The following is a 15,701-nucleotide window of genomic DNA, read 5'->3' on the forward strand; positions in this document are numbered from 1 at the left end:
CGCTGATGTTTAGGCCAAGGTATATATAGTATAGTTTTCTGTGTGCTGTAGGGCAACGGTGTCTAGATGGAATTTGTATTTATGGTCCTGGAAACTGGACCCTTTTTGGAACACCATTATTTTGGTCTTACTGAGATTTACTGTCAGGGCCCAGGTCTGACAGAATCTGTGCAGAAGATCTAGGTGCTGCTGTAGGCCCTCCTTGGTTGGGGACAGAAGCACCAGATCATCAGCAAACAGTAGACATTTGACTTCGGATTCTAGTAGGGTGAGGCCGGGTGCTGCAGACTGTTCTAGCGCCAATTCATTGATACATATGTTGAAGAGGGTGGGGCTTAAGCTGCATCCCTGTCTCACCCCACGGCCCTGTCTCACCCCACGGCCCTGTCTCACCCCACGGCCCTGTCTCACTCCACGGCCCTGTCTCACCCCACGGCCCTGTCTCACCCCACGACCCTGTCTAACCCTACCTAACCCTATCTAGATAGGGTTAGATAGGGTTAGAGCCCTATCTAACCCTACCTAACCCTATCTAAATAGGGTTAGGTAGGGTTAGATAGGGTTAGCCTCTTCTCTCTCCCCTCTCTCCAGTCCCCCCTGTATAACCATCTTCTCTCCCCTCTCTCCAGTCCTTCCTGTATAACCATCTTCTCTCTCCTCTCTCCAGTCCCCCCTGTCCCTCTCTCCAGTCCCCCCTGTCCCTCCTCCAGTCCCCCCTGTCCCTCCTCCAGTCCTCCCTGTCTAACCCTCTTCTCTCTCCCCTCTCTCCAGTCCCCCCTGTCCCTCCTCCAGTCCTTCCTGTATAACCATCTTCTCTCCCCTCTCTCCAGTCTTCCCTGTCTAACCCTCTTCTCTCTCCCCTCTCTCCAGTCCCCCCTGTCCCTCCTCCAGTCCTTCCTGTCTAACCCTCTTCTCTCTCCCCTCCCTCCAGTCCCCCCTGTCCCTCCTCCAGTCCTTCCTGTCTAACCCTCTTCTCTCTCCCCTCTCTCCAGTCCCCCCTGTCCCTCCTCCAGTCCTCCCTGTCTAACCCTCTTTTCTCTCCCCTCTCTCCAGTCCCCCCTGTCCCTCCTCCAGTCCCCCCTGTCCCTCCTCCAGTCCTCCCTGTCTAACCCTCTTTTCTCTCCCCTCTCTCCAGGCCCCCCTGTTCCTCCTCCAGTCCCCCCTGTCTAACCCTCTTCTCTCTCCCCTCTCTCCAGTCCCCCCTGTCTAACCCTCTTCTCTCTCCTCTCTCCAGGCCCCCCTGTTCCTCCTCCAGTCCTCCCTGTCTAACCCTCTTCTCTCTCCCCTCTCTCCAGTCCTCCCTGTCTAACCCTCTTCTCTCTCCCCTCTCTCCAGTCCACCCTGTCTAACCCTCTTCTCTCTCCCCTCTCTCCAGTCCTCCCTGTCTAACCCTCTTCTCTCTCCCCTCTCTCCAGTCCACCCTGTCCCTCCTCCAGTCCCCCCTGTCTAACCCTCTTCTCTCCCCTCTCTCCAGTCCTTCCTGTCTAACCCTCTTCTCTCTCCCCTCTCTCCAGTCCCCCCTGTCCCTCCTCCAGTCCTCCCTGTCTAACCCTCTTCTCTCTCCCCTCTCTCCAGTCCACCCTGTCCCTCCTCCAGTCCTTCCTGTCTAACCCTCTTCTCTCCCCTCTCTCCAGTCCTCCCTGTCTAACCCTCTTCTCTCTCCCCTCCCTCCAGTCCCCCCTGTCCCTCCTCCAGTCCTTCCTGTCTAACCCTCTTCTCTCTCCCCTCTCTCCAGTCCCCCCTGTCCCTCCTCCAGTCCTCCCTGTCTAACCCTCTTCTCTCTCCCCTCTCTCCAGTCCACCCTGTCTAACCCTCTTCTCTCTCCCCTCTCTCCAGTCCCCCCTGTCTAACCCTCTTCTCTCCCCTCTCTCCAGTCCTCCCTGTCTAACCCTCTTCTCTCTCCCCTCTCTCCAGTCCCCCCTGTCCCTCCTCCAGTCCTTCCTGTCTAACCCTCTTCTCTCTCCCCTCTCTCCAGTCCCCCCTGTCCCTCCTCCAGTCCTTCCTGTCTAACCCTCTTCTCTCCCCTCTCTCCAGTCCACCCTGTCTAACCCTCTTCTCTCCCCTCTCTCCAGTCCCCCCTGTCTAACCCTCTTCTCTCTCCTCTCTCCAGGCCCCCCTGTTCCTCCTCCAGTCCTCCCTGTCTAACCCTCTTCTCTCTCCCCTCTCTCCAGTCCTCCCTGTCTAACCCTCTTCTCTCTCCCCTCTCTCCAGTCCACCCTGTCCCTCCTCCAGTCCCCCCTGTCTAACCCTCTTCTCTCTCCCCTCTCTCCAGTCCCCCCTGTCTAACCCTCTTCTCTCTCCCCTCTCTCCAGTCCACCCTGTCCCTCCTCCAGTCCCCCCTGTCTAACCCTCTTCTCTCTCCCCTCTCTCCAGTCCTCCCTGTCTAACCCTCTTCTCTCTCCCCTCTCTCCAGTCCTCCCTGTCTAACCCTCTTCTCTCCCCTCTCTCCAGTCCCCCCTGTCTAACCCTCTTCTCTCTCTCCTCTCTCCAGGCCACCCTGTCCCTCCTCCAGTCCCCCCTGTCTAACCCTCTTCTCTCTCCCCTCTCTCCAGTCCCCCCTGTCTAACCCTCTTCTCTCTCTCCTCTCTCCAGGCCACCCTGTCCCTCCTCCAGTCCTGCCTGTCTAACCCTCTTCTCTCCCCTCTCTCCAGTCCCCCCTGTCTAACCCTCTTCTCTCTCCCCTCTCTCCAGTCCCCCCTGTCTAACCCTCTTCTCTCTCCTCTCTCCAGGCCACCCTCTCGCTGCTCCTGGACCATCTGAGCCTTGTTGCCTCCTACAGTGACTGTAACCGGATGAACTGTCAGAACCTGGCTGTGTGTTTCGGCCCGGTGCTCCTGACCCCCACCCAGGAGTCCTGGCGACCCACTGCACCGGGACAGGGAGGGCAGGTCGGGCACGGAGGGAGCTGTGGAAGGGGCGGACGGAGTTTTGCTCACAGTGAGGAGATCGCCAGTGCTGTGGACTTCAAGAGACACATCGAGGCCTTGCATTACCTGCTGCAGCTTTGGCCCAGTAAGTGTCTGTTGGTACAAAGTGGGCCGACATATCCAACGGGCCAAACTGATGGATATGACCTCATTGCAACCAGATAAATAGCTTTGTTACGTCATTTCAACCAGTCTTCCCGTTTCCTAGTGATACTGTACTATACAGTGCCTTTGGAAAGCATTCAGACCCCTTGACTTTTTCCACATTTTCCTACCTTAGAGCCTTATTCTAAAATCTATTAAATCATTTTTTCCCCTCATCAATCTACACACTATACCACATAATGACATCACAATACCACATAATGACATCACAATACCCCATAATGACATCACAATACCCCATAATGACATCACAATATCCCATAATGACAAAGAAAGAATCGTTTTTTGGATTTTTTTGCTAATTTATTCAATATAAAAATCTGAAATATGACATTTATGTAAGTATTCAGACCCTTTACTCAGTACTTTGTTGAAGCACCTTTGGCAGCGATTACAGCCACGAGTCTTCTTGGGTATGACGCTACAAGCTTGGCACACCTGTATTTGGGGAATTTCTCCCATTCTCTTCTGCAGATCCTCTCAAGCTCCAAGCGGGCTGTCATGTGCCTTTTACTGAGGAGTGGCTTCCGTCTGGCCACTCTACAATAAAGTCCTGATTGGTGGAGTGCTGCAGAGATGGTTGTCCTTCTGGAAGGTTCTCCCATCTCCACAGAGGAACTCTAGAGCTCTATCAGAGTGACTATCGGGTTCTTGGTCACCTCCCTGATAAAGGCCCTTCTTCCCTGACTGCTCAGTTTGGCCGGGCGGCCAGCTCTAGGAAGAGTCTTGGTGGTTCTGAACTTCTTCCATTTAAGAATGATGGAGGCCACTGTGTTCTTGGGGACCTTCAATGATGCAGAAATGTTTTGGTACCCTTCCCCAGATCTTTGCCTCAACACAATCCTGTCTCGGAGCTCTACTGACAATTCCTTCGACCTCATGGCTTGGTTTTTGCTCTGACATTCACTGTCAACTGTGAGACCTTATATAGACAGGTGTGTACCTTTCCAAATCATGTCCAATCAATTAAATTGACCACAAGTGGACTCCAATCAAGTTGTAGAAACATCTCAAGGATTGTCAATGGAAACAGGATGCACCTGAACTCAATTTCAAGTCTCATAGCAAAGGGTCTGAAAACTTATGTAAATAAGGTATTTAAGTTTTTAAAACATTTTTGTTGCAAAAATGTCTAAAAATCTGTTTTTGCTTGTATTGTGTGTTGATTGAGGAGAAAATAAATATTAATTTAATCCATTTTAGAACAAGGCTGTAACGTAACAAAATGTGGAAAAAGTCCAGGGGTCTGAATACTTTCCGAATACACTGGATGACCAAAAGTATGTGGACACCTGCTCGTCAAACATCTCATTCCAAAATCATGGGCGTTAATATGGAGTTGGTTCTCCCCTTTGCTGCTATAACAGCTTCCACTCTTCTGGGAAGGCTTTCCACTAGATGTTGGAACATTGCTGCTATAACAGCCTCCACTCTTCTGGGAAGGCTTTCCACTAGATGTTGGAACATTGCTGCTATAACAGCCTCCACTCTTCTGGGAAGGCTTTCCACTAGATGTTGGAACATTGCTGCTATAACAGCCTCCACTCTTCTGGGAAGGCTTTCCACTAGATGTTGGAACATTGCTGCTATAACAGCCTCCACTCTTCTGGGAAGGCTTTCCACTAGATGTTGGAACATTGCTGCTATAACAGCCTCCACTCTTCTGGGAATGCTTTCCACTAGATGTTGGAACATTGTTGCTATAACAGCCTCCACTCTTCTGGGAAGGCTTTCCACTAGATGTTGGAACATTGCTGCTATAACAGCCTCCACTCTTCTGGGAAGGCTTTCCACTAGATGTTGGAACATTGCTGCTATAACAGCCTCCACTCTTCTGGGAAGGCTTTCCACTAGATGTTGGAACATTGCTGCTATAACAGCCTCCACTCTTCTGGGAAGGCTTTCCACTAGATGTTGGAACATTGCTGCTATAACAGCCTCCACTCTTCTGGGAAGGCTTTCCGCTAGATGTTGGAACATTGCTGCTGTAACTGCCTCCACTCTTCTGGGAAGGCTTTCCACTAGATGTTGGAACATTGCTGCTATAACAGCCTCCACTCTTCTGGGAAGGCTTTCCACTAGATGTTGGAACATTGCTGCTATAACAGCCTCCACTCTTCTGGGAAGGCTTTCCGCTAGATGTTGGAACATTGCTGCTGTAACAGCCTCCACTCTTCTGGGAAGGCTTTCCGCTAGATGTTGGAACATTGCTGCTTTAACAGCCTCCACTCTTCTGGGAAGGCTTTCCTCTAGATGTTGGAACATTGCTGCTATAACAGCCTCCACTCTTCTGGGAAGGCTTTCCACTAGATGTTGGAACATTGCTGCTATAACAGCCTCCACTCTTCTGGGAAGGCTTTCCACTAGATGTTGGAACATTGCTGCTATAACAGCCTCCACTCTTCTGGGAAGGCTTTCCGCTAGATGTTGGAACATTGCTGCTGTAACAGCCTCCACTCTTCTGGGAAGGCTTTCCACTAGATGTTGGAACATTGCTGCTATAACAGCCTCCACTCTTCTGGGAAGGCTTTCCACTAGATGTTGGAACATTGCTGCTGTAACAGCCTCCACTCTTCTGGGAAGGCTTTCCACTAGATGTTGGAACATTGCTGCTATAACAGCCTCCACTCTTCTGGGAAGGCTTTCCACTAGATGTTGGAACATTGCTGCTGTAACAGCCTCCACTCTTCTGGGAAGGCTTTCCACTAGATGTTGGAACATTGTTGCTGTAACAGCCTCCACTCTTCTGGGAAGGCTTTCCACTAGATGTTGGAACATTGCTGCTGTAACAGCCTCCACTCTTCTGGGAAGGCTTTCCACTAGATGTTGGAACATTGCTGCTATAACAGCCTCCACTCTTCTGGGAAGGCTTTCCGCTAGATGTTGGAACATTGCTGCTATAACAGCCTCCACTCTTCTGGGAAGGCTTTCCGCTAGATGTTGGAACATTGCTGCTATAACAGCCTCCACTCTTCTGGGAAGGCTTTCCACTAGATGTTGGAACATTGCTGCTATAACAGCCTCCACTCTTCTGGGAAGGCTTTCCCCTAGATGTTGGAACATTGCTGCTGTAACAGCCTCCACTCTTCTGGGAAGGCTTTCCCCTAGATGTTGGAACATTGCTGCTGTAACAGCCTCCACTCTTCTGGGAAGGCTTTCCACTAGATGTTGGAACATTGCTGCTATAACAGCCTCCACTCTTCTGGGAAGGCTTTCCACTAGATGTTGGAACATTGCTGCTATAACAGCCTCCACTCTTCTGGGAAGGCTTTCCACTAGATGTTGGAACATTGCTGCTATAACAGCCTCCACTCTTCTGGGAAGGCTTTCCGCTAGATGTTGGAACATTGCTGCTATAACAGCCTCCACTCTTCTGGGAAGGATTTCCGCTAGATGTTGGAACATTGCTGCTATAACAGCCTCCACTCTTCTGGGAAGGCTTTCCGCTAGATGTTGGAACATTGCTGCTATAACAGCCTCCACTCTTCTGGGAAGGCTTTCCACTAGATGTTGGAACATTGCTGCTATAACAGCCTCCACTCTTCTGGGAAGGCTTTCCGCTAGATGTTGGAACATTGCTGCTATAACAGCCTCCACTCTTCTGGGAAGGCTTTCCACTAGATGTTGGAACATTGCTGCTATAACAGCCTCCACTCTTCTGGGAAGGCTTTCCGCTAGATGTTGGAACATTGCTGCTTTAACAGCCTCCACTCTTCTGGGAAGGCTTTCCTCTAGATGTTGGAACATTGCTGCTATAACAGCCTCCACTCTTCTGGGAAGGCTTTCCACTAGATGTTGGAACATTGCTGCTATAACAGCCTCCACTCTTCTGGGAAGGCTTTCCACTAGATGTTGGAACATTGCTGCTATAACAGCCTCCACTCTTCTGGGAAGGCTTTCCACTAGATGTTGGAACATTGTTGCTATAACAGCCTCCACTCTTCTGGGAAGGCTTTCCACTAGATGTTGGAACATTGCTGCTATAACAGCCTCCACTCTTCTGGGAAGGCTTTCCACTAGATGTTGGAACATTGCTGCTATAACAGCCTCCACTCTTCTGGGAAGGCTTTCCGCTAGATGTTGGAACATTGCTGCTATAACAGCCTCCACTCTTCTGGGAAGGCTTTCCTCTAGATGTTGGAACATTGCTGCTATAACAGCCTCCACTCTTCTGGGAAGGCTTTCCTCTAGATGTTGGAACATTGCTGCTTTAACAGCCTCCACTCTTCTGGGAAGGCTTTCCGCTAGATGTTGGAACATTGCTGCTTTAACAGCCTCCACTCTTCTGGGAAGGCTTTCCACTAGATGTTGGAACATTGCTGCTTTAACAGCCTCCACTCTTCTGGGAAGGCTTTCCACTAGATGTTGGAACATTGCTGCTATAACAGCCTCCACTCTTCTGGGAAGGCTTTCCGCTAGATGTTGGAACATTGCTGCTATAACAGCCTCCACTCTTCTGGGAAGGCTTTCCTCTAGATGTAGGAACATTGCTGCTATAACAGCCTCCACTCTTCTGGGAAGGCTTTCCTCTAGATGTTGGAACATTGCTGCTTTAACAGCCTCCACTCTTCTGGGAAGGCTTTCCGCTAGATGTTGGAACATTGCTGCTTTAACAGCCTCCACTCTTCTGGGAAGGCTTTCCACTAGATGTTGGAACATTGCTGCTGTAACAGCCTCCACTCTTCTGGGAAGGCTTTCCACTAGATGTTGGAACATTGCTGCTATAACAGCCTCCACTCTTCTGGGAAGGCTTTCCACTAGATGTTGGAACATTGCTGCTGTAACAGCCTCCACTCTTCTGGGAAGGCTTTCCACTAGATGTTGGAACATTGCTGCTATAACAGCCTCCACTCTTCTGGGAAGGCTTTCCACTAGATGTTGGAACATTGCTGCTATAACAGCCTCCACTCTTCTGGGAAGGCTTTCCACTAGATGTTGGAACATTGCTGCTGTAACAGCCTCCACTCTTCTGGGAAGGCTTTCCGCTAGATGTTGGAACATTGCTGCTATAACAGCCTCCACTCTTCTGGGAAGGCTTTCCTCTAGATGTTGGAACATTGCTGCTATAACAGCCTCCACTCTTCTGGGAAGGCTTTCCGCTAGATGTTGGAACATTGCTGCTATAACAGCCTCCACTCTTCTGGGAAGGCTTTCCGCTAGATGTTGGAACATTGCTGCTATAACAGCCTCTACTCTTCTGAGAAGGCTTTCCGCTAGATGTTGGAACATTGCTGCTATAACAGCCTCCACTCTTCTGGGAAGGCTTTCCACTAGATGTTGGAACATTGCTGCTATAACAGCCTCCACTCTTCTGGGAAGGCTTTCCACTAGATGTTGGAACATTGCTGCTATAACAGCCTCCACTCTTCTGGGAAGGCTTTCCACTAGATGTTGGAACATTGCTGCTATAACAGCCTCCACTCTTCTGGGAAGGCTTTCCACTAGATGTTGGAACATTGCTGCTGTAACAGCCTCCACTCTTCTGGGAAGGCTTTCCGCTAGATGTTGGAACATTGCTGCTATAACAGCCTCCACTCTTCTGGGAAGGCTTTCCTCTAGATGTTGGAACATTGCTGCTATAACAGCCTCCACTCTTCTGGGAAGGCTTTCCGCTAGATGTTGGAACATTGCTGCTATAACAGCCTCCACTCTTCTGGGAAGGCTTTCCGCTAGATGTTGGAACATTGCTGCTATAACAGCCTCTACTCTTCTGAGAAGGCTTTCCGCTAGATGTTGGAACATTGCTGCTATAACAGCCTCCACTCTTCTTGGAAGGCTTTCCACTAGATGTTGGAACATTGCTGCTATAACAGCCTCCACTCTTCTGAGAAGGCTTTCCGCTAGATGTTGGAACATTGCTGCTATAACAGCCTCCACTCTTCTGGGAAGGCTTTCCGCTAGATGTTGGAACATTGCTGCTATAACAGCCTCCACTCTTCTGGGAAGGCTTTCCACTAGATGTTGGAACATTGCTGCTATAACAGCCTCCACTCTTCTGGGAAGGCTTTCCACTAGATGTTGGAACATTGCTGCTATAACTGCCTCCACTCTTCTGGGAAGGCTTTCCACTAGATGTTGGAACATTGCTGCTATAACAGCCTCTACTCTTCTGGGAAGGCTTTCCACTAGATGTTGGAACATTGCTGCTATAACAGCCTCTACTCTTCTGGGAAGGCTTTCCACTAGATGTTGGAACATTGCTGCTATAACAGCCTCTACTCTTCTGGGAAGGCTTTCCACTAGATGTTGGAACATTGCTGCTATAACAGCCTCCACTCTTCTGGGAAGGCTTTCCACTAGATGTTGGAACATTACTGCTATAACAGCCTCCACTCTTCTGGGAAGGCTTTCCACTAGATGTTGGAACATTGCTGCTATAACAGCCTCCACTCTTCTGGGAAGGCTTTCCACTAGATGTTGGAACATTGCTGCTATAACAGCCTCCACTCTTCTGGGAAGGCTTTCCACTAGATGTTGGAACATTGCTGCTATAACAGCCTCCACTCTTCTGGGAAGGCTTTCCACTAGATGTTGGAACATTGCTGCTATAACAGCCTCCACTCTTCTGGGAAGGCTTTCCGCTAGATGTTGGAACATTGCTGCTATAACAGTCTCCACTCTTCTGGGAAGGCTTTCCACTAGATGTTGGAACATTACTGCTATAACAGCCTCCACTCTTCTGGGAAGGCTTTCCACTAGATGTTGGAACATTACTGCTATAACAGCCTCCACTCTTCTGGGAAGGCTTTCCACTAGATGTTGGAACATTACTGCTATAACAGCCTCCACTCTTCTGGGAAGGCTTTCCACTAGATGTTGGAACATTACTGCTATAACAGCCTCCACTCTTCTGGGAAGGCTTTCCACTAGATGTTGGAACATTGCTGCTATAACAGCCTCTACTCTTCTGGGAAGGCTTTCCACTAGATGTTGGAACATTGCTGCTATAACAGCCTCCACTCTTCTGGGAAGGCTTTCCGCTAGATGTTGGAACATTGCTGCTATAACAGTCTCCACTCTTCTGGGAAGGCTTTCCACTAGATGTTGGAACATTGCTGCTATAACAGCCTCTACTCTTCTGGGAAGGCTTTCCGCTAGATGTTGGAACATTGCTGCTATAACAGCCTCCACTCTTCTGGGAAGGCTTTCCGCTAGATGTTGGAACATTGCTGTTATAACAGCCTCCACTCTTCTGGGAAGGCTTTCCACTAGATGTTGGAACATTGCTGCTATAACAGCCTCCACTCTTCTGGGAAGGCTTTCCACTAGATGTTGGAACATTGCTGCTATAACAGCCTCCACTCTTCTGGGAAGGCTTTCCGCTAGATGTTGGAACATTGCTGCTGTAACAGCCTCCACTCTTCTGGGAAGGCTTTCCACTAGATGTTGGAACATTGCTGCTGTAACAGCCTCCACTCTTCTGGGAAGGCTTTCCACTAGATGTTGGAACATTACTGCTATAACAGCCTCCACTCTTCTGGGAAGGCTTTCCACTAGATGTTGGAACATTGCTGCTATAACAGCCTCCACTCTTCTGGGAAGGCTTTCCACTAGATGTTGGAACATTGCTGCTATAACAGCCTCCACTCTTCTGGGAAGGCTTTCCACTAGATGTTGGAACATTGCTGCTGTAACAGCCTCCACTCTTCTGGGAAGGCTTTCCACTAGATGTTGGAACATTGCTGCTATAACAGCCTCCACTCTTCTGGGAAGGCTTTCCGCTAGATGTTGGAACATTGCTGCTATAACAGCCTCCACTCTTCTGGGAAGGCTTTCCACTAGATGTTGGAACATTACTGCTATAACAGCCTCCACTCTTCTGGGAAGGCTTTCCGCTAGATGTTGGAACATTACTGCTATAACAGCCTCCACTCTTCTGGGAAGGCTTTCCACTAGATGTTGGAACATTGCTGCTAGTAGTGATGGTAGTGAGCGTTGCAACCAGAGGACAGATGCTTTCTACCCACTACAGCACTCGGTGGTCCCGTTCCGTGAGCTCGTATGGTCTACCACTTCGCTGCTGAGCCGTTGTTGCTCCTAGAGGTTTCTACTTCACAATAACAGCACGTACAGTTGACCAGGGCAGCACTAGCAGGGCATAATTTTGACAAACTGACTTGTTGGAAAGGTGGCATCCTGTCTCTTGGGGTCTCCCGAGTGGCGCAGCGGTCTAAGGCACTGCATCTCAGTGCTAGAGGCGTCACTGCAGACCCTGGTTTGATTCCAGGCTGTATCACAACCGGCCGTGATTGGGAGTCCCATAGGGCGGCACACAATTGGCCCAGCGTCGTCCGGGTTTGGGTTTGGCCGTAGGTCGTCATTTAAAAAAAGGATTTGTTCTTAACTGACTTGCTTAGTTAAATGAAGGTTAAATAAAATAAAAAAATTATCATAGAAATTTTAATGATGGTAGATTGCATGGCTGTGTGCTCGATTTTATACACCTGTCAGCAACGGTGTGGCTGAAATAAAACCGAATCCACTCATTTGAAGGGGTGTCCACATACTTTTGTATATATATATATATATTTGATTTGCAACAGTGGGACGTGTTTAGAACATTTCATCTCTGGGTTTGAAACCTTTCCTCTCTTTGCTTCCTAACTCCTTAGTTCCTACAGACCGAGTGACAGATGACCCTGACTCTCCTGCCCTCCTCCAGCCCTCCTCCAGTTCAGACGTGCCTCCTTCCCCTCCCAGCCCCGTGCCCCATAACCCCCTTTGGCGGCGCTGCCAGCGCGGCCTGTCGCTGCCTCTGGACCTACCAGGGGACGAAGTGGGCGTGGTGTCGCGACGTGGGCGGGGCCGACTGGAGAGCCCGCCGTGTAACCGGTATGCTGGCGACTGGAGCGTGTGTGGGCGGGACTTTCTGTCCGGAGGAGATGCGGACTACGATGAGGTGGCAGGGAGCGACAGTGAGGAAGAGGAGGAAGAGAGGGAGGTGAAGAAGGTGGAGTGGACTCAGTACGTAGATGACTTAGTTCTGGATTTTGACGCCCCGTTTACCTGCAGACTGAGTCTCAAAGACTTTGATACGCTGATATCAGACCTGGAGAGAGAGCTGTCCAATCAGATCAACATCTGTCTCTGAGAGGGAGAGGGAGGAGAGGAGGGAGGAGAGGAGGAGAGGAGGGAGGAGGAGGGGAGGAGAGGGGAGAAGAGGAGGGGAGAGGAGGGAGGAGAGGAGGGAGGAGGAGAGGAGGAAGGAGGAGAGGACGGGGGGGAGAGGAGAGAGGAGAGGAGGGAGGAGGAGGGGAGAGGAGGGAGGAGGAGAGGAGGGGGGGAGAGGAGGGAGGAGAGGAGGGGGAGAAGGGAGGAGGAGAGGAGGGTAGGATAGGAGAGGAGAGGAGAGGAGAAAGGAGAGGAGGAGAGAGACGGATAGTATTATTGAAGGTCAGGAAATTCTAGTGTTTATTAGGAAATTACCAAAGAAAGACGACAAGCAACAACGGTATTTGCTTCAGTAATGTTGAAGTGTATTTAACTGTTCCAATATATTTAAAAAGCTTCATTCCCGGTGTTTTCTTATTCCAAATGCTGGTTCTTCTACAAACAAGTGATACCATTCTAGTCTTGGATAACACAAGGACACCTTGTTTGTAGAGACATCGACCAGTAATGTTCACAGTGACATTTCATTGTTTGTTAAAATCCTAGTTTCTATGCCATGTAAAGGCTGCAATGCTCGCCTGTCAGTTTGACTGTTATGGACGTTGACTCTGTTATGTTGTCAGTCAAATGTTTGTGCCAAAAAAAAGTATTTATTTCTCCCATTCGAAGGAAGTCCATTTAAGGTCTATTGTTGATGTACTTCCAATGATTTATTCTCTAAATTCCAGTGAAGGATGAAGGACAGATCTTTAATCGTTTTGGACAAAATAATGCATTGAAAATGTACATTACCAGTCAAAAGTTTGGACACACCTACTCATTCAAGGGTTTTTTCTTTATTTTTTACTATTTTCTACATTGGATATTAATACTGAAGACATCAAAACTATGACATAACACATATGGAATCATGTAGTAACCCCAAAAAGTTATATTTGAGATTCTTCAAAGTAGCCAACCTTTGCCTTGATGACAGCTTTGTACACTCTTGGAATTCTCTCAACCAGCTTCACCTGGAATGCTTTTCCAACAGTCTTGAAGGAGTTCCCACATATGCTGAGCACTTGTTGGCTGCTTTTCCTTCACTCTGCGGTCCAACTCATCCCAAACCATCTCAATTGGGTTGAGGTCAGGTGATTGTGGAGGCCAGGTCATCTGATGCAGCACTCCATCACTCTCCTTCTTGGTCAAATAGCCCTTACACAGCCTGGAGGTGTGTTGGGTCATTGTCCTGTTGAAAAACAAATGATAGTGCCACTAAGCGCAAACCAGATAGGATGGCGTATTGCTGCAGAATGCCTCGAATTCTAAACAAATTACAGACAGTGTCACCAGCAAAGCACCATCACACCTCCTCCATGCTTCACGGTGGGAACCACATCATCACACCTCCTCCTCCATGCTTCACGGTGGGAACCACACCATCCCACCTCCTCCTCCATGCTTCACGGTGGGAACCACACCATCACACCTCCTCCATGCTTCACGGTGGGAACCACACCATCCCACCTCCTCCTCCATGCTTCATGGTGGGAACCACACATGCGGAGATCATCTGTTCACCTACTCTGCGTCTCACAAAGACACGGCGGTTGGAGCCAAAAATCTCAAATTAGGACTCCAGACCAAAGGACAGATATCCACCGGTCTAATGTCCATTGCTCGTATTTCTTGGCCCAAGCAAGTCTCTTCTTCTTATTGGTGGCCTTTAGTAGTGGTTTCTTTGCAGCAATTCAACCAGGAAGGCCTGATTCACACAGTCTCCTCTGAACAGCTGATGTTGAGATGTGTCTGTTACTTGAACTCTGTGAAGCATTTATTTGGGCTACAATTTCTGAGGCTGGTAACTCTAATGAACTTATCCTCTGCAGCAGAGGTAACTCTGGGTCTTCCTTTCCTGTGGCGGTCTTCATGAGAGCCAGTTTCTTCATAGCGCTTGATGGTTTTTGCGAGGTCACTTGAAGAAACTTTAGAAGTTTTTGAAATATTCCAGATTGACTGACCTTCATGTTTTAAAGTGATGATGGACTGTTATTTCCCTTTGCTTATTTGAACTGTTCTTGCCATAATATGGACTTGGTCTTTTACCAAATAGGGCTATCTTCTGTATACCACCCCTACCTTGTCACAACACAACTGATTGGCTCAAACGCATTAAGAAGGAAAGAAATTCCACAAATTAACTTTTAACAAGGCACACCTGTTAATTGAAATGCATTCCAGGTGACTACCTCATGAAGCTGGTTCAGAGAATGCCAAGAGTGTACAAAGCTGTCATCAAGGCAAAGGGTGGCTACTTTGAAGAATCTCAAATCTAAAATAAAGGTTGATTTGTTTAACACTTTTTTGGTTACTGCATGATTCCATATGTGTTATTTCATAGTTTTGATGTCTTCACTATTATTCTACAATGTAGAAAATAGTAAAAATAAAGAAAAACCCTTGAATTAGTAGGTATGTCCAAACGTTTGACTGATACTGTATAAATTTAATTTGGTGAGATGTCAAAAAGTATATGTTAGTTCAAGTATTAATATGTCTGTTAATCAGATTCCAGGTTTATCTTGAGACCTGATTGTGAATTAATGAACTGAGTTGGATTTAGACACGAGCACAAGCCTTTCAGCTGAATTCCAAGACACACACCAACGACTCATTATAAAACTGTCTTTCAGCTGAATTCCAAGACACACACGTCAACGACTCATTATAAAACTGTCTTTCAGCTGAATTCCAAGACACACACCAACGACTCATTATAAAACTGTCTTTCAGCTGAATTCCAAGACACACGTCAACGACTCATTATAAAACTGTCTTTCAGCTGAATTCCAAGACACACACCAACGACTCATTATAAAACTGTCTTTCAACTGAATTCCAAGACACACGTCAACGACTCATTATAAAACTGTCTTTCAGCTGAATTCCAAGACACACACCAACGACTCATTATAAAACTGTCTTTCAGTTGAATTCCAAGACACACACCAACGACTCATTATAAAACTGTCTTTCAGTTGAATTCCAAGACACACGCCAACGACTCATTATAAAACTGTCTTTCAACTGAATTCCAAGACACACCAACGACTCATTATAAAACTGTCTTTCAGCTGAATTCCAAGACACCAACGACTCATTATAAAACTGTCTTTCAGCTGAATTCCAAGACACACACCAACGACTCATTATAAAACTGTCTTTCAGCTGAATTCCAAGACACACACCAACGACTCATTATAAAACTGTCTTTCAGTTGAATTCCAAGACACACGCCAACGACTCATTATAAAACTGTCTTTCAACTGAATTCCAAGACACACCAACGACTCATTATAAAACTGTCTTTCAGCTGAATTCCAAGACACACCAACGACTCATTATAAAACTGTCTTTCAACTGAATTCCAAGACACACCAACGACTCATTATAAAACTGTCTTTCAGCTGAATTCCAAGACACCAACGACTCATTATAAAACTGTCTTTCAGCTGA

General features: G+C 48.1%; 1 protein-coding gene across 1 annotated transcript in view; it reads left to right on the forward strand.

The window, feature by feature from the left end:
* The window catches only part of LOC129842274 (rho GTPase-activating protein SYDE1-like), a 31,629-nt gene extending 19,433 nt beyond the window's left edge, over positions 1–12,196 (forward strand). Inside the window, exons 7-8 of the mRNA XM_055910754.1 lie at positions 2,730–3,012; positions 11,705–12,196. Of these exons, the coding sequence (XP_055766729.1) occupies positions 2,730–3,012; positions 11,705–12,183 (762 nt within the window). The 3' untranslated portion in view covers positions 12,184–12,196. The remainder of the gene's footprint in view (positions 1–2,729; positions 3,013–11,704) is intronic.
* The last annotated feature ends 3,505 nt before the right edge of the window (positions 12,197–15,701 follow it).

This window comes from Salvelinus fontinalis, unplaced genomic scaffold (genome assembly GCF_029448725.1).
Source record: "Salvelinus fontinalis isolate EN_2023a unplaced genomic scaffold, ASM2944872v1 scaffold_0028, whole genome shotgun sequence".
Classification (NCBI taxonomy): domain Eukaryota; kingdom Metazoa; phylum Chordata; class Actinopteri; order Salmoniformes; family Salmonidae; genus Salvelinus; species Salvelinus fontinalis.